Below are 26655 nucleotides of genomic sequence, written 5' to 3'. Positions count from 1 at the left end.
CCTCTGGGATTCCTCCATTAGAATAGCCATTCTGATCAGTAGTCCATTATGAAATGCAGCTTCCACAATGGAGGGGATGGAAATGCTTAGGAGAGCCAGTGCTCCATTGTGTGTGGGGGGGAGGAAGGTTCCCTTTACCTGGAATGCAAGGAGATAATTCAAAATTCCTGTCCATGATTCTAAGAATGGTCCTAAGGCTGTGTACATGCCATTCTTGAATTGTTTAGACTCCTTACTAATGAGAATTCAAAATGCATATGATACCACTAAATCTGAAACTCCATCATTTTGCAGAAATGTGTTAAAAATACCTTGAGTTGAAAGTATGCTTTTAGTTTTCCACGTAAAGGAGGCAGAGAGTAAACAACATGAATATAATTGTAGTATATTAAGAAATAAATCTTGAATTGGGATAGAAAATGAAGGAATGGCAGATAAGTAGAGAAGATCAACCTGGTAGGGCAATTTTCAAATTAAGAATGTGAAGGATTTGGGACTATTGGTCATGTTAATGTTTGGGGAGAGAATATTATGTTAACAAAGAATTACAAAATCATGAATCTCCTGTCTGCAGAAACAAAAATGCAAAGAAACAGTATAAGGAAAGGGCAGAAAGGACCAGGGAACCATCCATCTTTTTAACTTGGAAAATCAACTTAGAACTTGAACTGGGAACAGACAAAAATCTAAGTCCCAGGTTATCTGGATCCCTCTGTTATGCTCAGTATAGGCTACAGGGGTTCAGAAGCATCTTCAGCAACTTAAACAGAAGACTACGGATCTGGGGGTCACGATAATACTGGTGGCGGAAGCGAGAAGATGGAAAGGGGCAGGAAGAACCAATGTAGCTGGTTGTTAGATGAGGTCCTGCTTTACTGATCCTAACAGCACTTGGACAGGATGGATTAAAGTTTCAATATAGAACATTCCCCATAGACTCGTGGATTTGAGCACGTTGTCCCTGGGAAGGTTTAGAGTTTGGGGAGAGAGGGACTAGCTGTACCTCATCACTACTGCTGGACCTTGAGGGCAAAGGCCCGCATGACTTTCAGTCAACCGCTCTCTGTTTGCTGGTCCTTTAACACAGGAACGAGGAGGTGCTCAGTGCTCTCCAGTCATACCTTCCCCACCATGATGGATTGCATCCTCTTAAGCCATGACCAAAAATAAACTCCTCCTTCTTTAAGTTTCTTGTTATCAAGTATTTGTTCACAGCAATGAGAAAAGTAACCACCTCAGGAGGCTTCCATGGCAGTGAGACAAACTGTAAGACAGATCAGCTAATAGATAACTTGATTGACATTTCCACTTCCACTTAAAAGATATCACCTTGTGGAAAATATACCTTGAATCATTTAGTTCATCCAGAGCAGTGAATGTTAACTTGGGACAATCATTAAGAAAGCAAAATTAAATATGATGGGAAGCCTTGGCCATGGAATACACCCCTCCCCAACCAGTATTGTCAGGACTGACTTTCTGCAGACCTTGTCATTGGATAAAAAATGACAAAGTTTCTCTATAAGTTCTGCGAACATGAGATTGTCACTGCACATGAAATACCTCCTCTGTGTAGCAAGAGCCTGTGGTAGCTCTGAGTTGGTAATTTTTGCTAGTTTCTATTGCTGTCACTATGTAGGACTTTGGAAGTCCTACTTGCATTCATTTCACAATTCCTGCAGATCAGAAATGCAAGCACAGTTCTGTAGGGCTTTCTGCTCAGCATCTCATAAAGCTGCAATCTAGTCATCAGCCAGGCTGGGTTTCTGTCTAGAGATCAAGGTCGTCTTTCAAGGTCACACATTGGTAATGGAATTCAGTCTCTCTCCCTGGCCATCAGCCAGGAGGCACAGCGTGGCTCTTTGCCACCATGGCCCTTTGACCAGTCCTCCCACATCAAGACACATGTTTCTTCCAGGTTAGGAGAGTTTTTCTTCCTATTTATTAAGACATAAATAGTGATCCCCCATTCCTTTGGGCACATCACACTAATTAGAACCAAGTGCAAGGTTCTGGTCACTCTTAAGAGGACTCAATAAGGGTTTGATTCAATAGTGTCTTAGAATTCTGTCCTCCACAGAGATTTGTGGAGTGTTTGTATTTGTATCTGCATCTATTTAAAACCCTTGACTTATAAGAGGGCCCTGGCAGGCTACGGAGATGACTCGGTGGGTAAACTGCTTGTTACACAAGCTTGAGGACCTGATTTCAAATTCCCAGAACCTATGTAAAACTGGACATGGTAGGTTGCATCTGTAATCTCAGCTCTTCTACTAGGAGAGGAAAGACAAAGATAAGAGAATTTAAAACCAGAACAGTAATGAAAAGTTTTGTTCTAAAAGCGACCTGACCTAAGAGGACGTTAGTGTATCCAAACAGCTAACACAGGGACCCACTATTCTTGCTCATAACAACAAAACACACTGTCTCAAACAATGTGAAAATCAAAGACAGACACCCAAGGTTATCTTCTGACCTCTACGTTCACGCATGTGTGTCATCACACTCAAACACTGGAATGCACACACATGTCCTCCACATATACATACATGCATATATATATATATATATATGAACACACTATACATACACATTCACATGCATGTGTCATGTATATATCTCTTCAACATAAAGATTGAACAATAATGTAAACAAAAGCATTTGGCAAATGGAAACTTAGTGCTTTTGTTCATCAAATATTTAGACACTAAACAGACTGTAGTAGCTTTAAGGTTAAATTCATAAGGAATAATCAAATTGGGAGTTGGAAATTGTCATTATTTCCATCAAACGCTTATTATTAGACGTTTATTTGTACACTCCTCTCCAATGGGTTGTGACCTTGGAAATAAATTAGCTTGCAGGATGCCATGAAGCATTAGGAGTGTTCCCCTCATAAAACAGTGCCTCTTTAATAAACATTTCTCAGGTGCAAAACTAATCCAGAGTAAACCCAATCTTAAATGAGTTATCACAGCCCATTATAAGAGCTACAGTAACAAAAAAGTTTTGTCTTAAAGAGAACTGGACCTAGGAGTCTGTTAATGTACCCAGCCAGTTGAACATTCACACATCCGTATACATGATGACTGGCGTTTGGAATGGGTACAAATTAAAATCCTATTGAAAAAAATACTGTGTCTTCATTTCCCCCTTTTAAACAGGTTTTTTTGTAAGTGAAAATTTGATTATCCCATCTAGACTCAAGTGTAACACAATCACTTCACAATTTAGCAGTGAGTTTCAATCCAACTGTAGCTACTCCAGATTTTCACTCCTGTCCGGGGCAGGGTAGCAAAACTCACACTCTCTCTTTCATACAAAAGTTTAACTGTCACAAAGAAAGCAGCTTCTTTGGGAAAGGGTGAGAATAGATGAGATGAGTAATTCCTTGTTGACATTTAAAACAGCTGTAGATGCCTCCCTTTAATACATGGTGTATTGGTCAGAATGGAGTCAATATGAGATGGCAGGGCTAGGAGAAAGGAGAAAGTGGAATAGAAGAGGGAGGAGGGGAAGAGGGAAGAGGACAGAAGAGATAAAGAGGAGGGAGAAAAGAGGAGGAGAGGGAGGGGAGGCAGGAGAAGGGGAGATAAGGTTTTGTTTTTTGTTTTTTGATTCAAGTATTTTCTAAATTGAAGTTTTGTTTTTTCTATTAAGCATTTTAAACTTTGCTTGCAGTCAAATGCATCTTGATCTTTCTTTGAGATTTATTCCATTGTTTCTTGTATAAAAGATTTGCCTATGTCTTGATCAATTAAAATTCCATCTGGATTTTCTTCTGGCTCCCATAGCTTAATTGTTTGCACTTAACTCTTTAGTTCATACTTACCAGTGAGAAATCTATTACCCTTGCAGCTTTACAACCGATTTTGCATATGATATTATATATTGAACATTTTCCAATAAAGTGAAATATTATTTGGGGTATGCTATGAGCTGGGGATATAATTTGTAGTTTTTTAATTGTCAATTTTCTCAACATTGTTGATCTGTTTTGATTTCTTTAAAATCTACATAAAATTCTTATATACTATTCCTTGACTAAATCCAATTAAAAATAATTTGATCATTATTGCATTATTTCTCTGTGCCTAAATATTTTAATCTAATATTGATATTAAGAAAATTAATAATGTCCTGAGTTTGTAGAAAAGATGAAACTCGGAATATTATCTTTCAGCAAATTTATAATATGATCGTTTTAATTATTATGCATTTTTGGTCAGGCATTTTGTTCTGTGTTTGTCATTTTCGGCATTGCCATGATTTTGTGTTTCTGATACCATCATTTTCCATGTTGTGCGCATGACTAAGGGTTTCTTTTCTGTCCTTTAAGGCCTTTACCACACCCCTGTTGCTGGGAAGGAAAGCTCCTGGCTTGTAAAAGGTATTCCTCACACAGGGGCTACCTCACTGAATTCTATTTTTGCGTTACACCTGCACTTTATTTGCACAAATTCTCCAGGTCACAGAAACTAATGTTCCAGGGGTTTCTGTGCTATTCCCTCCTCAAGACCCCTGTGGAACAGCCGTACTCACTAGTTAATAACTCATCTTACTGATGTGAGGTGTCAGCCTTTTGAAGGACCTGACAAGTCAAATACTTATGCACCCCATACTTTTGGCAAATGGTAGTTTTCCCCTCCAGAGGAAACATGGCCAGGATCATCTGTTTATTTATCTTAATATAGTGAATGTAGAGATAGAGACAGCTTAGCTGTGCCCACAGAGGACCAAAGCACACCGCTGTTTATTCTGTGCATAGCTGATCTTCATCCAGCTCTCGATTACAGTTTAATAAATCTGATATAAATCAGTTTGTGATTCATTTTCTCTGTTATTTCCTGGAGTATCTTTGTATAAAGGAACATAAAGAAAACTATACTACTGTCGTCATAAAATCATATTTTAAACCACTCTTTGAGAAATCCTACTCTGAACCAAACAGATACTCTGTGCTCTTAGATGACAGTCACTTTCATGCAAAATGGAGCAATCCATGCAACTCTCACAATGCATTTAAACTCTGGATTCTTATGAGCCATTCTCCAGTTTGTCCTTCCTCTGATAAACAATCTTACCCACTTAATGACACATAACTGCTGGTGAAAGAAAGAAAGAAAGAAAGAAAGAAAGAAAGAAAGAAAGAAAGAAAGAAAGAAAGGAAGGAGGGAGGGAGGGAGGGAGGGAGGGAGGGAGGGGAGGAGGAGGGGGGAGGGAAGGAAGGAAGGAAGAACCAGGCAAGAAAGGAAGTGAAATGAAAAAAGAAAGAAAGAAAGAAGCCCCAGGAGTTGTGCCCATACAGGTCCTGCTACACGATGACAAGTCCAGCCTCATTCCAGAGAAAAGGACTAAAGTCATTGTTAATTGCTTGTCTTAGGGTTTCTGTTGCTATGAAGAGACACCATGACCACACCAACTCTCATAAGGAAAACATTTAAATTAGGCTGTCTTAGAGTTCAGAGTTTAGTCTATTGTCATCTTGGCAGGGAACATGGCAGTATACAGGTAGACACTTTGGAGAAGTAACTGTGAGTTCTACATTTGAATTGGCAGGCAGCAGGAAGAGTAAGACACACTGGGCCTGGCTTGAGCATCTGAAACCTCAAAGCCCAACCTCAGTGACACGGGTCCTCCAACAAGGCCACACCTTCTAATAGTGCTACTCCCTGTGAGCCTATGGGACCATTTCATTCAAAGCACCACACCGCCATTTGAAGTTGCTGTCACGACTCACTTGCTGTAACCAAAATGGCTAACAAATCAATGTTTTCATGTAAGCCATTAAACATATAAACCACACAACTGTGCCTGTGATGTTAAAACATGGTTTATTCTGTTCCTATAACAAACTCTGGGACCAAAACAACTTGGAAAGGAAAGGATTTATTTGGCTTTACAGAGTAAAGTTTGTTGTGAAGGGAAGCTAAGACAGCAACTCAGGGCAAGAGCAGAAGCAGAGAATATGGAGGAATGCTGCTCACTGTCTTTTTAAGTCTGGCTTGCTCAGCTGTCCTTCTTATGCAGTCCAGGCTCACCTACCTAAAGAAGGTGCCACAGTGGCTAGATCCTCCTACATGAATTATCAGTCAAGAAAACAGCCCCCAGAAGTAGCCACAGGCATATCTGATGGGGGCAACTCTGCTACTGTAATTTTATCTTCTCCGGTGTGTCTACATTTGCATCAAAGTGATAAAAACCAACTAACACAGCCACATTAGATATGCAGCATCGTATCTAAGGCCACAAAATGAAATCCCCTGTGTTTGCTTCTCTCTTTTCACATGCATGGCTTTTGTGAGTACATGATGGAGCTAACCTCTGCTTCATACATGCACAACCCTATAGGCTTCTACAGAGAATGCTTCAGGTGGTCACAACTAATTAGCTAAAATTTGCATCTGAGACAAAACCTATTTAGCCACTTGCTAATGCATAGCTCTGTTGACCATAGTGAGAAACTTAATTATTAGGCTAGATGAGTATTCATCTCAGAAACATTCTTGTCCAGTTTTACAAATATAGATAGATAGATAGATAGATAGATAGATAGATAGATAGATGGATAGATAGATAGATAGATGATAGATAGATAGATAGATAGATGATAGATAGATAGATAGATAGATAGATAGATAGATAGATAGATAGATAGATAGATAGATATACATATAACATCTATACACATATACATACATACATATATATATATAATAGATGCTAATGCATTTCAAGAAAAATAATGGAAAACAAATGATCAGGACCTAGAAACCATTTTAGTGGTCAATTGAAGGGGGATGCTTGAGAGAATACTGGTGTGCAAGCTTGAGAGTCTGGGTCACTTCACATGGAGGAGGTTAGTACTGCCAGTAACTAAACAGACTGTGAAAGTGAATAGGTTTGAGAGGATAGAAGCAGGCTTGATCTCTCTATCTGTCTATCATTTATCTGTCCATCCATCTGTCCATCAATTATCTATCTACCTATCTGTCCATCATCTATTAATTATCTATCTACCTACCCACCATCTATTATCAATTATCTGTCTTTCTGTCTATCTATCCATAATTCTATCACCTATCATTTATCTATCTATCTATCTATCTGTCTGTCTGTCTGTCTGTCTGCCTGTCTGTCTATCTATCTATCATCTATCTATCATCTATCTATAATCTATTTATCATGTTTCACAATAAAAGAAAAAAGAAAACTTAAGTAGAAGGTATAATTATATTGCCAACGCAGAGTCAACCAAAAAAAAACTAAATCTATAAGAAAACACTGTAAGAAATCCTGTTACTTTGTAAGCTACTTAAAAAGATATTAAAATAAAGATCATGATCTCAAGAGAACACACAATTGAGAAATATACTGCTAAAACTTGCATTTAAGGAAAGATTTATAAGTCACAGAGATGTGTGCTTTTCTAGAAATAATACCTTCCCCTCAGTGAAAGTGTGGAAGAGAAAGCACCTTTATTCTGACGGGATATAAATATACTCCAGAAAAGACGTCCCACAGCAGAGTGATCTCTGTTACAGTACAGGTCTGTGTTGCACAGAGTGAACCCATGCTGCCGGGTCAGTGGGCATAACAGCTAATAAAGTTTTACAGTTTGTCATAATTGTAGTGAAAAGAACTCAGCTTTCCTAACACTCATTAAAGACCTCATATTTATTAATTAAGTCACTCAGATAATATTTGTTAAGGGCTTGCCACTTGCTTGGACTTGTGTAAGATGTAGGGGACACAGTTGACTCTCTTATGGACCCAGGTGGCAAGAACCCTCCAGAGTGTAGCAGAGGAGGGAAGCATACAAGGGGACTACACAGCTGAAGTCGCCAAGCCTCATCTCTGCGAGACAGAGAGCCACATGCAAAGGAAAAGCTGCTCTCACTTTCTTTCTTCACAACTTCTTTTCAAGAAAAGGTCGTGTGGTAGGTCCTTCTGTTTGCATTTGTTCCTCAGAAGTCATCTACTTTTTTCAGAGAGTTTATATGACGTTTTCCTCCATTACTTCACAGCTTCCAAATCTCTATGGTGTGGCTGCATGATGGTTTTTCTTGTCTTAGGTTTCAAAGCCTCTTTTGAACACCAAGGAGCCACCATTTAGATCTGGTTTTGTAGTTCAGCTTTATATTTTACTCTTTCAATTGTATCATTGTCTTGAAACTTGGATTCAGGAAATTCCAGAAACTTGATCCCACTTGTGGTGTGCAAGTCCTTCTATCTACATGTTGCTTTTATTGGTTAACGAATAAAGAAGCTACTTTCAGCCAACGGCTTAACAGAACATAGCCAGGCTAGAAAAGATATATAGAGAGAGTAAGCAGAATAAGAACAAGCCATGTAGCTGCTGCAGAAGACAGACATGCCAGAACCTTGCGGATTCTGATTGGAATCAGAATCCAGATTGGAATACACAGCCAGACTGGAATACACAGATTAATAGAAATGGGTTAGTTTAGGATATAAGAGCTAGCTAATAAGAAGCTAGAGCTAGTAGGCCAAGCAGTGATTTAATTAATAGTTTCTATGTGATTATTTCATAGTCTGGGCAGCTGGGAAATGCACAAGCAGCCACGTAATGATATATTTCAGCAACAGTGAAATCTTATGGATTCGATACCTGCGTACCTCATAGTGAACAAAGCAAGGGACCAACAAGCTCCCAACGAAGCTCATTACTGAAAGTGGGAGAGAAGTAGAAAAAAATATTTGATCTGACAAGTTCTTGTAGTACTTTAGCAATCTGCCATAAAATATAATAAAACTTGTTCAACTCTCCTACTTCATTTACCCTGAGGACTATGGCTATATTTCCCCATGCTGCATGGAGAGCTTATGTGGCCATTTCTGAGATGTGAACTGATAAGACTAAAATGTTTTCACTGTTTCTGTTTTCCACAAACACAGTGCGGTATCTAAAATCCCTGTTGTCAGATTGATAGATAGCACGATGATCGGTGCTTGTCTGGAATGACTGGCTTAATTGAGACAAAACTCCTCTGGAACTTTGCTACATAAAAGAGAATTTGGTTAATGATTAGACTGTTGATTTCCTACAGGGATGTGCCTTAAGGTGCAAACACAGAAGATTTTTTGAAAATAACGGTCAGAGGTTTTGCTATACAGAACTTGAGAAGCAATCCCAAAGTGAGCAGGAACACCATGGGGGCACAAGGGTGGGGCAAGTGTAACTGGAAACATAAAAGAATAGTGTTTAGAAAGCTCTTTTGTAGACCAATATGCCGAAGTGTCTTTTGTAGTTTTAAAATATTGTTCCCCGTTGTATTGAAAATAGGTTATTTTTTATACTCTATATCCCAGTTACACTTTCCCCTCATCTACTGCTCTCAGTTTCTCCCCACCTTCCCTCACATCTGGATCTATTCCCTTTCTCTCTCTCATTAGAAAAGAACAGGCTTCTAAGAGATAGCAACCAAATATAACAACATAACAAAATAAAATATAATATGAAAACAATCTCATTATAATTGGATGAGGCAAGCCAAAAAAAGGGAAAGAGTCCTCAAGAAATGACACAAGAATCAGAGAGCCACTGATTCCCATGCCCAGAGTCCCTTTAAAACACTAAACGGAAAGCCATAATGTATATACAAAGGACCTGGCACAGACCTGTGCTGGACTTGTGCTTGCTGCTTCAGTTTCTGTGAGTTCATATTAGTTGTGCTCTGTTGAGTTAGAGGTCATTGTTTTCCTCACGTTCGCCATCCCCTATGACTCTTAAATGCTCTCTGCCTCTTCTTTCCACAAAGTTCCCTGAGCTGTGATGGGGAAAGATTTGAAGGCGAAATCTCATTTAGATCTGAGTGTTCCGATCTCTGTCCCTCTGTCTCGGTCTCTCTATCTATACATAATGTCTTACTGTGAGTCTCTGTACTTGCTCCCATCTGCTGCAAGATGAAGCATCTCTGATGATGGCTGAATAAGGCATTGATCTATGAGTGTTGCATAATAACATTAGGAGTCATTTTGACACTACTTTTTAAGAACAGGAGTATCTGGTTTTGCCATAGACCTTGGGCTGTCTACTCTCTGGTTCTTGGTCACCCAAGCAGTGTCAGGTATGGGTTCCATCCTGTGGGGTCCTTAAGTCAAATCAGACATTGGTTGGTTACTCCCACAAGCCTTGTGGCAACATTACCCTAGCATATCTTTGCAGGCAGGGCAGCATTTTAGATCAAAAGTTTTATGGCTAGATTGGTTTGTACATTTCTCTTTTGGTAGCATACAGAGTACCTTCCCATGCCAAAGACACTCGAATGTAGGGGTGGGGTTTATATCTGTCTTATGTTGAGATTCCTGATCCATCTGGAGTGGGAATTTGTGCAAACTGGGAGATAAAGGTCTATTTTTACTCTTCTGAAAGTTGTTCTCCAGGTTCCCTAGCACCATTGAAGACTCTGTTTTCAGTCTCACATATTTGTTTCTTCAGGACTTACCTTTGGCATCTTAGCTGTTTTTAAGCAGTAATATATCCGGATCCTCAATTCTTTCCACTCGATCTAAATGTCTGTGCATGCCAGTAGCGTGACGATTCTATCACCACGACTTTGTAATACACCCTGCTGTCTGTCACAGCTCTCTCTTGAGCAATAAATATTTGCTACGTGTCTTCACACATGTGGAGGTGTCACTACAGCACATAGTTTCTTCTTTACTTTCAGGCCCACACAGGTTACTTCATTTCCTTTTTGTTACTGTTGCTTCCCTTCAGGGTTATATGCACAGCCTTTTCTGTTGGTTTCTTTGAGTTTCCATGTTTGTGTTTGCTAACCTTCCAGAGTTTACAAATCTTTTGTGTCCCAAGTTAACTTGCTTTGCTCCAGAGAGAATGGGTGCTGATTTCATTTGGTGTCCAATGGGGAAGCAAGAACATGGTTATCCTGAGCTATGTTTGGGATGACTCTAAGAGCCAAAAGGCAAAGGTCACTCACTACCTGCTTGGCCACAATGCTCCTACTTGTTCAGGTCTTACACAGACACTCCCAGAGCACACTCTCTCTGTTTTAACCATGACAGAGACTTCCCCCATCACTCCACTTCTAAAAGCAAAGGTCATAGTCACTTATATTTTGAAAGCATTCTCTTGCCTTTCCTATTATAACACTCAAGATTTGATTTTCCTACTAAATTCTCTCTCTCTCTCTCTCTCTCTCTCTCTCTCTCTCTCTCTCTCTCTCTCTCCATCCTTTCTTTCTTTTTCTTATTTTTTGGATGAAGCTAATATATCAAAGGGCTAATATATCAATTCCTACTACCATTATAGAATTTACATTTGGATTCTAAGTATTCATTAAATAACAGTGTAAGTAATTTTATGTTATAAACTTAATGACTAAATAAGGCTACATGGAACCTTTCTAAGAATGATAGACATCAGTAAAAGAAGGAGTGAAAGGTACAATAGAAAAAATACTTAAAAGTTAATATTAACAAAACCAGCTGCCGGGTTCAAGCAGCCCATAGATAGCTCTGCTGGACTCAGCATGTGTGGATGTTTTAGGAGTCATGCCCACCTTCCCCAAGTTTCTTCTGAAGACAGCCTGTCTTCCCACTTGGCCTCACAACTCTGACTTCCAAGGCAGCGGCCATATCTGCAAGAATTAGGGTGCGAGAGTTGAGTGTGGCTCCAGGGATTCCAGCTTGAGCAACAGAGTAACAACTGCATCTCATAGGTGGCAGAAAAATAGAAAAGGCAGTGGGTTGAATGAGAGAGTTCCTGAAAATAGTGGTTTTAACTTTGTAGTTGACCGCAAGGTTCCCCTGGGAACATGGGACATTCCAGTAATGTCCAGTAGCTAATAGTAAAGTATACTCTGATTTGAAGATGCCCAGGTTGAAAATAAAATTTTGGGAAAATTACCACATAGATAGCAATGTAAGTTATAAGATCATATGAAATCACCTGTGCAGAGGATATAGAAACAGATTTAAAGGTAGAACCTTGGGAATCACTGGGGTTTCATGGCCGCTAAGGAGATGTAGCACAAGCTACTGAAAAGAGGGAATGGTAGTGGGACACTAACACAGCCAAGAAAGAGATTCCTCCTAGAGACTAGCAGATGCCATGGGCGTTTTGCAACCATTTCATCACAATGGTAGGAGTCACCTGCGTGAAAAGAGCTGATGTTATAAAGGAAAGAGAAGGAAAGGTGTTGCCCATGCCCAATGGAGAACTCAGAGTATCTGACAGCCATGCGTCTTTCAGACAGCTCCATTCCTCGCTGTCACTTTTGTTCAGATGACCCTGTTACCAAAAGGCACATAACATAGAAGAACCTAAATCTATCTTTCAGGTATCCAACAATCCCTCCACTATTCCTGTCAGCAACTTCTAGAATATGGCAGAGCATCAGTGGTTTCCAGTGGGTTAGCATAGTCCTCGTATATTAGCCATTGGCACCATTGGCCTTTTGAAATTTGGTTTATAATCTTTCCCAAAGAGTGAGAGCGGTGGCATGCATGTGAAAGGCACTATGAGTTTATCATCAATACCTTTGGCATCATTTGCTGGAGCCTGGATTCAGTTGTCATGCTGTGGTTCCGACAGAGCTACAGATCCCCAGACTTGGGGCATTTATCATGTGTTCACTGCTTCACACCTTGTCTTCTCAGTTCTTCTAGGTCAGTAATTGGAGCTGAGATGGAAATAAAGCTTCCTCATTGTAAGTGCAGGTGACCGGGTTCTAACCCCGTACTTTCCACAGTGGTTTCTCTACCAGGCGCTGCCACATTCCAGGTTGTCTCTCACATTTTCATTTCCGTTGCTGTTAAGTGTTTAATAAATGCATTAAAACAAATCATAATGTGTTTGACTTACATGTAAAATAAAAAAAAAACCTTCTAGATGAATTTTAATGGTATTTAATATCCTTAAAATGAAACCATGCTAGCTTTCCGCTTGCCAATCCAGTACATACTCATGTGTGCTCTACTTGTGTGATACAGTGTTTTCCTCAGGAATCGGCTTTAGGGAAATGTGTCTCTTTAGGTATTCCCTTCACTTATTTGCATCAAAACAAGTGGGTGTCAGAAGAAGGAAAATCATCAAAGAAAACTGTCACCCACAACTCAAACATGGCCTCCCTAAGAACCATCTTAGAAAAAATTTTAGGTATGATTTAAACCACGAGAGCTTAGTTGTGGGGGTAAATGACTGACATCTAGGCAAGAACATGGATGCTGTTCATCCTTAAGGCAGTGACAGTATAATCTTCCATGCTTAGACTTCATGTAACTCCACCCACAACGAGTCTTTAGACAAGAGCTAATTTAGACAATGTTGCTATGTTTAAAATAGTTGTTATGTAGATTTAAATTCTTATAATCGGTTTAACATCTCTTTAAAAATTACAAATAATAATAATAGAAATAATATTCACTTCTTTTGGAACCATTCGTGAGATTTGAACATAAAATTAAATATCTGAGCTATTAATGACTTCTTTTGGTTAAATTTCTGCCAAAACGAAGTAAGCTTACTCTGAAAGCATATACAGATGCTGTGTGTCTCACCTGTCTCCTCCCTGGGTATAGACACTGTAGGCCAGCTGCTCTAAGCTCCTGCCTTTGCTCTTGCCTCTCCAAGGTGATAATAAACTCTTGTTTCTTTGATGAAATATAAATTACATAAAATAAATACATGTCTATATTTGTACAAAGGGATAAAAAATACTATTAGCTATTTGATATGAGACTTAGTTGCATTTATCACAAATAATCTCTTTTCCTGTTGTACTATCAGAATTTATATGGTAACAGAGGTCTTATGAAAAGCATTTTGAGATGTATTGGACTCTATACAGTTTAAACAACAGAATAATTCTGTACTCATTAATATAGAAACCAGCTACAGATTTGAAAATGCATTTAAGAAACATATGCAGATAACAACAGATCTTTCTAGGCATAAGCTTGGCAATATTCACACCAGCTTGTGGAACAGGTATGAAAATAAATATCTCATCAATTTCTGAGATTCATGCATCATATATACAGAGCTTGGTAAGGAAACTATAAAAAGATCAGTATTAACATGATTTTGTATACCTGTCATTCCTATCTTGCCAAAAAAAAAAATTCTGTGGAGCAGTTTGTAATTGCCATTGTTTGGGTTATTACAAAAAAAAAGGAGGTTTATGTGATTTGCCTGAGAGCTGCACATCACAGTTCTCTGCTGAATTAAAATTGCATGCACATATCTTCACTTATCAGTTTTATTTATCTGTCAGGGATTGATAAAAAGCAATATGCTTCAGTGTGTAAAAGCTTTTAACAAGAAGGTTGGAATTATAACCACAACTTTAATAGTCTAGTGCAAATAAGTAACTACCTTTACCTTCCTATTGTCTACCGTCTATCTAAATCTAAAATATATCCATATCATTTATTTACTACTGAAGTTATTTTTCTGTTGTGGAGGAACATACTGGTCTCTCTCCCAAATGGCCTTGATCATATCTTTTCAAACCTTTCAATGATGTTTTGCGGATTCCGTAAGGTATGGATGTAAAGGAGGTAGCATACTTTCTTTACCAAGTATGTTGAACTCAGAACGTGCTTCTGCAATGGGAGGAGATGCTTCACTGTGTTTATAAGTAAGAAGTATAAGTAGATGATCTGAAATAATTTTATTTTCTCCAATGTAAATATCCTTCTTAATATTTCCACTAAGACCGCCAACTTTATACTCACCAAGTTCACAAGCTCCCTGAAGGACTTTGGATGAACGTTGAAGCTTGCTGGTGCCAGAGCTGTGTTGATTCGTGCATATAAGTGTGTCCTTCAGAAAATGTGCACCCCTAACAAGCGCCAATCACTATCGCTGCAGAATCACTACTCCCATTTCTACCCTGGTGCCCTTTTAATAGCCTTGGAATTCATTGGAACACTTTAGAGCCAAAGAAAAATTGAAAGAAAAAGTATAAAAATGTCCATGAACCCCTTTCCATGGTATCTGTGAACAGTGTTGCATTATCAGAAACCCAGAGTCTGTCAGCACATGGGTTAGAGTCGACGGGTGAGTCCTCTTTTTAATAATCAGACAAAGTCCATCATTTACATCAGCACTTCCGAGACAGCGGGCCACAACCTCACATGGGGTCTCAAACCAGATGGAGTGTCCGGAAAACCTGAACGAACAGTGATAACTATTAAATCTGATCAGAAGCACCAGGGGCCTGTGATGTTTCTGCAGCCTTGATTCTGAAAACAACACATGTGCTTTGCATTATGAATGGCATCATGCTACACAGTGCCCATAGGCCTGCATGAAACATCTGAGCCTGGATCTAGGATTGCTATATGTTATGAACTGCAGCGTTTTTGCTGTCTATACAAAGGCCCCTGCACTAATAACACATAATTATAAACATAATGGTCTAATTATGGAAGACAAATATTTTTAATATATTCTGTCACTCTTCAGCATAAAGAGCTTCAAATTTTAATAATATATCTTTTAGTAAACAAATACTTCTCATTAATTGCAAATTTACCTGTGCTGTTAATAAGTGCTAAAATTATATATACAATATAATATCATATATGAACACATATACTTTAATATGTAATATATAAATGTATAAGCTTTAATGAACATAAACATACATGTATACATGCATATATACACATATACATATCTTAGCACTTTTGACTCTTTAGTGTATGGATGTTTTGTGGTCTTTTAATCTATCTCCTTGTTCTTACAAACTTACTTTTCCACAAAAAATGTATAATTTTGAAGAACACATTTCCTATATAGTCATCTTGATCAACTATATGTTCATTACACCAGTGACTGACAAATCATTACTCGGTAAAATGTAGATCAAAGGCTGACCTTGACCCTTGCCCTCCAGTTAGAATGAACCCTGCACGTAGGGTCTTCTGTTTTATTTTTCTGTTTGTTTTGTTTTGTTCTGTGCTGGCTTGTCTTTGTTTTGGGGAAATGCGATCACAGTTCATTGTTCAAATAAGTCACATATGGTATTTGTATTTTAATTGAAAAGTCTCTTGTTATGTCTGATTCTTAAAAGCAGAAGTTCATTAAAAGGACACTTCTTATCTCCTCAAAATGTCCCTTCTTTTTTTTCCCCAGTATTCTTAAATTGCAAAAGCCAGTTGAGTTATGTGCTTTGGAGAGTTAATTTTTGGCACCATATGTCTCTAAAAATCATTTAATTTTATCTAAAGCATGGTTTCAATGATATTTATATTCCATATTCCACAGACAATTGAAGAAAATTTTAAATAAAAATGTCTTAGCCGTTTACTATCGCAACCCGATAACATACAATTTACTCACAAGATTACAAAGGCTTATGTTTATGAAGATGAATTTTGATATCTGAACTCTGCTTTTGCCTTTTAAGACTAGGAAATTAAAAATCTTAGGTTGGTCTTTAATTTTGTGAGATAAATTATAAATTAAAAACTATACTAATGATACAGCCTGGAATAGAGATAAATATCTTAAAATACTAAACAAGTCTGAAACATCTAAAAGTAGTAATTATTTCTGTAATAATAAAATTCATTAAATATTTTGGATAATTCTTTTATTGTAGGTAAGATCAAATCGCACAGAAACATGACTAAAATCTTTTTCTACAAAACCAATCCGGGTTTCTAAGTCAGCAGATGGTCATGTGTAATAGGATACTGTTTTGAAAGCCAAATTACAATATATTCTCCATAGTAAATGACTTCAAGCCACAGAAAATGGCGGGGGCCTCCTCACTGAAACATCAGCTTAACTAATGTTTCTTATGTGTTAAAAAAAAAAAATTCAGTACACGATAAGTTAAGGGCATATGTAAATAGTGAGGAAGGCATATGTAAATAGTGTGCCTGTATCACTGTATGTGCAGACAATGGGTTTGCATGTTTGGATGAATGCAAGGCTCGCCTCTCTCTCCACCTGTGCTTCCTAATGTGAGCCCCCTGCGATCTCAGATTTGGCCAGCAGCCTTCCCTCAGCTCTGCTGTCCTGCTCTCACCGTAATGCTGTCAGAAGTAACAGTCAAGGTACTTCATATACACAGCAGTATTTTTCAGTTTGTAAACTTTCTATAGTACTGTGCTACACATGCATTTAAAAGTCTTGCTTATTTATTTCATTTTAAAATCTAGTGAGCTTTGGGCTATAGTCATACCTTAGTCAGTCCTTCATGACTCTGGTGGCAGATAACTAGGTTGTTTCAGATTTCCACTGTTTGAAGCCATTGGTTTTATTTTGGTTTGGTTTGATTTAGTTTTATTTGGTTTGGTTTTTGTGTTTTGTTTTGTTGTTGTTGTTGTTGTTGCTGCTGCTGCTGCTGTTCCTTGAAAGGATATGCTGACTTTTTTTTTCAGAACAGAAACTGTGAAGTGTCACTACACCAACCAGTCTATGGAAAACCCTGATGCTGAGTGCCAGGGCGCCTACTTCTGTCAATCAGTGCAGCTATATTTCTAGAAGCTGAGCTCATGCTGATACAGAGGGTCTGAGAACAACACTGAGAATTCTGATCTAGAACTTGTATAATATCATCAACTTTTGCACAAAATGGCAAGTTGATCCCCACAGTCTTTGTAGGAAACTACACACAAATCTGCACAGCTTCCTGGATGTTTACCACTGGTGACTTTGGAGCATATTGATCTATTGCCTACCAACAAAGATGAACATGTCTGTCTTAGTGTGAGCTATTATTGCTGTGATGAAACACAGCCAACAGCAAACTGGGAAGGAAAGGGTTCATTTATTTGACTTACTTTCCCACATCACTGTTCATGAGGAGAAAGCCAGGACAGGAACTCCAGCAGGGCAGGAACCTATTGGCGGGAGTCTATATAAAGGCTGTGGAGAAATTTTGCTTACTGGCTTGCTCCTCATGACTTTGTCAGTCTTCTTTCAATCACTAATTAATAAGCTGTTCTACGGGCTTGCCTACAGCCCAGTCTTATTGAGGTATTATTGAGAGAATTTTCTCAGTTGAGGCTTCCACCTTTCCAATGACTCTTGTTTGCGTCAAGGTGATGTAAAACTAATCAGCACAACAGAACCCATATCAGCTTGACACACAAACACATAAGCCACAACTTTTTCTTTACTATTCAAGCCCAAGGTATTACATTAACAGAAACATCACAATAAGAAATACTCCATTTTTTAAAAGCCCACAATCATTAAAAACTCATACAACTAAAATTCACTCTCTTTAAAATAGCCAGTCTTTGAAAATTCAAAGTCTCTCAACTGTGAGTTCCTATCAAACAAAAAATAAATTAAATACTTTCTTACTTCAAGAGAGAAGAACCAGGGTAGAGTAATACTCTCAACAAAGCAAAACTAAACTCCAAAAGCATAGGCAAAACTATGCCAAATTATCTGGGATTCACATATGATCATCTGGACTCCTTCAAGGGGATTGGGTCACTTCTCTGGATCTGTCCTTTGAAGCACACACAACTTATCTTCTAGGCTCTGGCTGGCTCCACTCCACCACTCCTCTGCCCTAGGTGGCCATGCCATGGTATTAGCATCTCCAAAATTCTGGGGTCTTCTGCAACTGGACTACACTTTCACCAATAACCTTTTATGGGCTCTCTTTATAGTGCTAAGCCTCAGCTTTTCTCCATGACCCCTTCATGCCTTCAAAACCTGAATAAATTTTACACTACCAATGTGGGCTACCAGCACAAGGTACGACATTAGCTTCCTCTTGATCATAGCTTATGTGTGCTCTCAGGAAACACTTCCCAGCAGATTCCACCCAAATGATGTTGGTCTCTTATTAATTACTACTAATTTCTCAGCTCCAGCTGACCAGCGTCAATTTTCCCAGTAAAACAAAGGTTTAACTTCAGTGGTGCTGGCCTCTTGTTAAATAACCAGAACCCAGAACCACATATTCTTTACACAAATGGCCTGGTAGAGTCTTTGTTTCCCTCTTAAATTTCACAAGCTGGGACTTTATTTTCTGTACTGTTCTCAATATTAGTATCCTCCAACCTGCTACAGAACAACCTTTGGAGCTCTCAGCTCTGGACTTTCTCGTCCAAAGTTCCAAAATCTTTCCACAACCCTTCTAAAAACATGATTAGTAGCACAATTCTGGTACCAATTCATCACAGTTTAGGTTACTATTGCTGTGATGAATTACCATGACCAAAAGTAAACTGGGGAGTACAGGGTTTTTTGGCTTATACGATCATATCACTGTTCATCATAGAAGGAAGTCAAGACAGGAACTCAAGCAGGGCAGTAATCTGAAGGCAGCAGCTGTCTAGGTTAAGGGTCTAATTTGCTATAAAATTTTGGGGATTATAATTATACCATTTCTTTTTTCTCCTTCCTCTCTCCAAACCATCTCATTGACTATTCCCAGCTTTCTTTCAAAGTCATAGTTCCTTCTTTTACTAAAGAAGTTATTGCATGCATGCATTTATATACATAGATGTTCCTAGATATAATCTCGGTGTATACAATGTTCCTTTTATGTATGGCTTCAGAACTGACCACTTGACACAGGACAACAAATTGATGTGCTCCTCCCTGAGGAAGGCCACCTCTCCTGCTTCCAGCTTTTGTCAGTTGTCTACAGTTCCTGGGTCTGGTTGAGAACTGTGAAATTTCCTTCATCCAGTTTGGCATGTCTGTTCCTCTTGTCATTGTTCATCTACCTTAGGGCAGTCATGCTAGTGAAACTTTATGGGTGTGCATTCTGATGCTACTAGGAGGCACAGTCTCACATCACACTCCCTGGTCCTCTGGCTTTTACAGTCTTAGTGCCTCCTCTCTCACAATGTCCCCTGAGTCCTAGGTTTGGGAGTGTATGTATGTACATACTCGTACTAGGCCCTACAATTAACTCTACATTTTGATTGGTTGTGATTTTCTGTAGTGGTTCCTGTCTGTTGCAAAGAAAGAAAACTTCTTTTCAAAAACTTTCCATTCTTTCTTCTTTCTGTCTACCAAGGACTGGTAGTTGCAAAATTTCCTCAAACTTCAAAAATGTTGAGGTGTTTTTCTTTCTGGGTTGATTCTTAATGACCTTCTCTACTTGAGGGATACTAGTCTGGGCTCACATCTTGATAGATGTAAGGTCATTGTGGTAGTTTCGAGCAAGAATACAGACAAATAAAAAGAAATAGATTAGTGCCCAGTTGATTCTCCTCAGTTGGCTTATGTGCCTGAGAAGCACTACCATCCAGCCATGGTACTAACACAAACCCAGGAATTCCTCCCTGTGTAGTAAAGAGCTGCAGGCAGGCCTGCTTTTCATCCTGCCCGGCTCCCACCTAGCTAGCTTAGCCCCAGAAATAACAACACACAAATTGTATTCATTTAAACACTGCCTGGCCCATTAGTTCCAGCCTCTTATTGGCTAAATCTCACATCTTGCTTAACCCATGTCTCATAATCTGTGTAGCACCACAAGGTGGTGGCTTACTGGGAAAGATTCAGCATGTCTGACCTGGTGGCTGGCTTCATGGTGACTGTCCCAGAGAGGAGAGGCATGACGATTGCCTCATTTCCCTCTTCCTCCAGCATTCTGTTTTGTCTACTCCACCCACCTAAGGGCTGGCCTATCAAATGGGCCAAGGCAGTTTCTTTATTAACCAATGAAATCAACACAAACAGAAGATACTTCCACATCATTTCCCCCTTTTTCTGTTTAAACAAAAAAAAAGAAGGCTTTAACTTTAACATAGCAAAATTATCCCTGTGCAAACTGCATTGCCCATCTTTGTCTTATATCTGGCTCATATAATATTTTATCACATTATTCCCTGTGGCAAGCAGGTCTTATCCATGGAGCTGTCTCCAAGTGCCATGGCATCTCATGGGAAAATAAGGTCTTCTGTGTGCTAAGCCAGCTCCCAGATAATCACATCCTTCACACAGAAAATATTATCCAGAAAGAAAAATAAAAAAAAACAATATATTAGCTTATTTTCCCAATCTGTGGAGTTTGATATTGTTTGGTGGCATCAGGGATCAAAAGTAAGGCATGATCTATGCTTGGCGTGTCATCTACTGCCAAGCCTTTCAGTGAGATATCTAATGCTACCTAATGGGAACAAAAGAGGCACACCCAAACAAGAACAGTTATTTCAGGCTTAGTCCTGACTGTGTACAACTTATTCTATGTTTAAATGGGATAGGCTTCCACTTGCTTTTGCCTTGAAAATTTCATATTTCAATAATCTGGTGGATCAACATATAAGTACACAACTTGATGGAAACATGAGATACGTGTGCAAAGTTGATAATTCACTTTCTGTTAACATCTGACGAGTGTAAACAAATACTCATTTCAGAGCACACCACTTTCCAAGACAATTTGAGGCTCAGATCTGCAGCACTTAGCTTGCTTGTAGAAATCTTCACAATGCTTAACCAGAAACCACAACTAATGTTAAAGGCAAAAAGGGGGAAGTGCTTAGATTCGAATCATGATGACATCATGGTTTGGAATATAAGCTTTAAGCTAAAAATAGGTAAACTCTTTAAAATGCTGACTTCTGGACAGTAGGCAGGCAAAGAGACTATGTGAAGGAGCCTCCAGCAGACAACAGTAACCTATGATCTACTGGCAGGAAGGAACTAAGAAAATCAAAGGATTATTTTTGTAAAGAAAAATTTGTTAAATCTCTTCAGAGCCTCTATCCCCCAAAATCTATTTATAGATAAGCTTTGATTAACAAGTTGCATTTATTTATTGTTATTATATCGCTACTTTATTGAGAATATTTATCTAAGCCTCTAGCATATTGAACCAGAATATACAGAACTACACATCAGTGTATTTTAATATATTTTCTAGGTATAATATTCAAGGATGAGTTACTCAATAATCAAAGATAATTTCCTGATAATTTTAGTTTATAAACAAGTAAGATATTTTCTACCTTTTCCCCCCCAAGATTTTGCCTTTCAAAAACAAACTATCGTGTCTGACAGATGGCATTTTACTTGAAGACCAAGTATGGTGTCACAAAGTTTTCAGGTTGTGTTAAATACCTCTTCAGAGCTTTGTCGTCTCTTCCTTTCTCTTTACTCAGGTCCAATAAATTCTCCCGGGCAGACTCTGTAGCCTTGTCCAGTTTCAGACCAAAGTCATTGATCATTTAAATACAGATCTCTCTCGTACATTGTTGTCAATACAAATTGACAAGCTGTTAAAGTCATTGATGCATATCTTGGATGACACAGGGTCAAGGCTAACTTCTACCTATCCTGCACAGCTCCAATCCCATATCCTCCCCCTGTCCTCGCCACAGTTGTGATAGTGTTACTGGGACCATCCATGTACTTGTGCACATAGCAAATGAAAACTAATATTTCTACATGCGGCAATGAGTGTATCAGCATACAGGTCACCACCTGCCATTAATTACCTGATTTGGCTTGTGTTGCAAAAAAAGCAAATTTTCGAGACATATGACACTGAACTTCTTTTCCAAAGAAATGGTAATCTTTTGTTTGCTGACTTTACTTTGGTAGTCTGAATAATCTAAAATTTCCCCCAATTTATTCTGAATTGCATAGTTCATCATCAACTAAGTACAAACATGTTTAACAGATATTTTTGTGTTGAATTGGCAAAATAACCCATAGTAGTGCCTTCGTTTTTCTGTGAACGGAGCCTACATGTGTGTGGGGGAGGGGTGGCGAAGCCTAAGGAGATTTTCGAGAATAAAAACACACAGACAACACTGGGAATTCAAAATCATTTTATCTAAAAAATTTAGTGACTATACATAACAAAGGTTTCTAAAATTCAGGCGTAGTTTGTTGGATGTTTTACCCAGCATCTCATTCATGTACCTCTGTTCCCCTAACAACCGTATTTTGACATGCTTTACTGTAGGTGTGAAGACATATTCACATGAATTTGGAGTTTGTTATAAATTTGTTTCTTTCCATTTTGCAAAGCACACTAAGGGGTTTTTCATGCTCAAACCCCAAATTAGTTTTCATGGGCAAGCTATAACATGTGACTATTTAGGCCTTTTGTAAATGGAGTTTTTTGTTAATTTTGTTAAATTTATCCCTTTACAATATAGACTTATCACAGTAATTCTTACAGAATGCCAGTTGTTGAAAGGAAAGAGTTCCTGGTCTTTGCAAAACTGTTGACTCTCTAATACAAGCTGTTGATAGTTTTTATATTAAACTCCCCTGTATGATAGAACCTGTAAGAAAATTCTGCCTCTTTCTGCAGTTCCTAAGTTAAAAGTGCCACTTCTAAACATTGCATCTTTTATACTTTAATGTTGACATGATTCCCTGCCATGTGATCAGAGGGAGGCAGATTAATTGGGAGTCCTAGCTGGAAATCCCCTCCCTGCTTTTTCTCCTCTCCTCCGCAGTTGATGGCAAAGTTAATTCTCCTTGGTTTTGTCACGCTCCGACACGCACATCGCCAGCCATAGGAAGCTTTAGGAGTGTCAAAAAGATGCAGCGATGTCCATCAAAGTCTTCAGGCTGCGTTTTTTAAACTTCGGTTTGACCTGATGTGCCGTTCAAAAGAGCGTCAAAAGGTTTTGGTTTTTTTTTTTTTTTTTTTTTTTCCAAACAGAAAGGTTCAATATGTCCTGAGGCTATCGGTTTTGAGTTAAACTGGGTGAAGTAGAAATATTTTACTCATCAGCTTTGCAGTCACAGAGTTTGCTCCAGCTAGAACAAAACTGCTGAGGCATTTAGAGAAAATTAACCCCCCATCCTGGCGGCCAGATGTGACTGGTCTCTGACGAGTGCGCATGAGTGGGCTGCAAAGACAAGAGACTGTGAAATTCCTGTCAGGTCCGTACAGTGCGGAACGGGCCATTGGCTGCTTTCTATATTTCCCCCCATCCTTCTTCTTGAACAGTGCCATTAATTTCCTCTCCTCCCCTGACTTGTGTTTTTTTCCCCTCCCTGTCGCCTTTAGCTCTGTCAGCTGCAAGAAAAGCTGGACAAGCAATGGCAAGAATACTTCAGACTGGTGATCCTTTTTAACCAGAACCGGCTGGCCAAGTTCCAGGGGGAATCCCAGGACAGCATTCAGAAAATATTAGCGGTGCAGGTAGGTGACTGCGGCGAAAGAAGCGAGATTATTCTGATCTAGATTGGAAAGCAAATGATGGGGTGTGTGATGAAGCATTGAAATCATATCCCATCAGAGTTTTATAAATTTTTAACCTCTTTGATAGACTAGGGCCGCATGAAGGATGAATTCAGCAAGTGAAAACACATACCACATGCCATGCATACTTGGAGGGAATAGGGAGATGGGACTGACTTATCTCAAACCTTAGAGAGAGTTTTTACACATACATGCTATTAAAACTGTGTTTGCTAGCCTCCAAGCTTTGTGAGCCCCATTCTGCCATGCTGGGGGAGGGGGTCACTCCACACAGTGTGTCTTCTTCAATCATTCTCCGCCCTTTTTGAGACAGAATCTCTCACTGAAACGCCATCTGGAGCGCTGTCTGGGAGAAACTGGCTTGTATTCTCCTGGTGCCCCCCTGCCGCAAGAACAATGTTTTAGGCACACGCTATTATTGTGTTATACCAAGAATTTTTTATGTAAATGCTGGGGACCCAAACTCAGGCCCTCATGCCTGCACACTAAGTGCTTTTCCAACACCGTTTTGCTTTCAAAAATGTTCATCGTGATTTTCTGGAAATACTTCAGTGCCAAGTGTGCTTTGTTGAAAGGATGGGTCTTGTGTTTGTCCTGTCTACCTGGTGTCGTTTTCCTTCTATTTGGTTCACACTTCTAAGTGTATATGGCAGTGACTCTATTTGAAAACTGTGACAATTGGTCCTAGAAAGTGACTGCACTTCCAGATACATGTGACATTTCGCTGCTTGTGTCTGAATCTGGAAAAGCATTTAATGACCCACTGGTTTTTTACTAGTCTGCAAGGCTTAAGAAACCCCTGCTGGTCATGTGAAGACTTTGGTAGGGATGTTACTAGAGGTTGTTCCAAGCCAATGCTTTGCCATTTGAGATGTCATAAAGTGTGTTAAACATGGCGTCCCAAAGGCAAACACATGCTATTTTATTTTAAGAAAAAACAAAAGAACACAAGATGACCTGTCCCATTTAACACAGAGCAGCACTGTGGTCCTTAGAACCATGGTCGTCAGGAAGGGACATGGTCAGTGACAAACACTGGACCCAAACACATGTGCTTTATGCTGCTTTGACTACAAGAAAAAAATATTTTTCAAGGAATTTCCACAATTATTAAGCAATTTCAAATTCCCTTTTTCCTGGTATCTGTTTCTAGCATTGCCCTGTGAGTAACATGCGTGCTTTCCATACTGGTTCGATTAAGAATGAGTTATAGAAAACCTGAAATAAAGTAGAAGAAATTAAAGTGTTGTTAGGTACAGAAAAGCTTAATGGAAATTCACATGCAAAGGGCTGTTGCATTGGTTTAGAATTCAGAAGCATTTGTTTTCATTTCAAAAAGAAATCCTTTAACATACAGCATATTAAGAGAGAGGTAGAAACTAAATAAATGAATATCATTTGAAATAAATAAAACATGCTCATTGTGCTTCTCTCCCCAGGTTCTGATGGCTTAGGGGTGTTCCAATAATGACTTAGTGTTGTAGAGAAATCCCAAATTTCTCCCTAAATATTTATGTTCTTATAAATCCTACAAATTGCAAATTCTCACTGTGAATTATGATGTTTACAAAGACTGACAATGTCATTTGAATATCTGAAAGATGAGTGCTTACCCATAACCTTCAAACAATCTTTGTTCTTATTTAGTACTGGAAACGCACCCTTCTGGTTTTTGAGGACACTGACTCTCGGTTGTCTGTGTTTGTGCCAATAAGTAATTTGGAAGTGAAGGGATAGCTTGGGACAAGGAAGGAAACTCAGGTGGTATCTAGAGACACGGCAGGGAGCTTGGCTTTGATTTAGTGTATTTGGGAAGGAGTGGGGATAGTGGCTGCATTATTTTTCTCTACAATAGATGCCTTCATTTTAGAATGTTTGAACACAAACTTTCCTTAAAAATGAAGCTACAACGTCTAAAATCATGCCACAAACATATGCCAAGGAATTGTATGATCATCCTGTGCATATCAGACTTAAACCAGATAATGTGGTAGATGCCACTCTCCAGGACCCCCTTCTTACCAGCCTTCCCAATCTCAGCAGTCTCCATGGCTACCCCTTTGGTCTGTTCCTGTTCCTTCTCCTTCTCCTATTTACACCCTTCCTTCTTCTAAGATGTACTTCTTGCTTGCCCCTTAAGGAACACCTGACTCAGTGTGTATAAAAGTCTTCCAAGTCCAACCCTACTGGCTGCTGCCAGGTCACTAACCTTCATTGACCTTGGTCACCAGCTCTATTCTCTACACAGCACTTTAACACTTCAGTTGCTGACTCTCCTTGCTTGCCATTGCACCTTCCTTTCTAGAAGTTTCTAGGATCCCCAGTGCTTACTATATCAGCGACAAGAGCCGCATTCTCCCTCAGATATTTTAGGAGAATGATATTAAGTTGTCCACATTTGACAGTGTTGAATCTATGTCCATCTAGCAAGCCATGATGGACACCTAGTACATCTGTGGAGGAGCCTCTGTCTGTCGGAAATTACATCGGATTCAACAGGACAAAC

At 39.0% G+C, this 26655-nt stretch overlaps 1 protein-coding gene across 1 annotated transcript in view; it reads left to right on the top strand.

Annotated features, from left to right (window-relative positions):
• The window catches only part of Ccdc178 (coiled-coil domain containing 178), a 331929-nt gene that overhangs the window by 273835 nt on the left and 31439 nt on the right, over positions 1-26655 (top strand). The window contains exon 17 of the mRNA XM_038331445.1: positions 23955-24089. Coding sequence (XP_038187373.1) covers positions 23955-24089 — 135 coding nt within the window. The remainder of the gene's footprint in view (positions 1-23954; positions 24090-26655) is intronic.

The sequence above is a fragment of the Arvicola amphibius genome, chromosome 5, assembly GCF_903992535.2.
Source record: "Arvicola amphibius chromosome 5, mArvAmp1.2, whole genome shotgun sequence".
In the NCBI taxonomy this organism is placed as follows: Eukaryota; Metazoa; Chordata; class Mammalia; order Rodentia; family Cricetidae; genus Arvicola; species Arvicola amphibius.
This window is presented reverse-complemented; position numbering and strand designations above follow the sequence as displayed.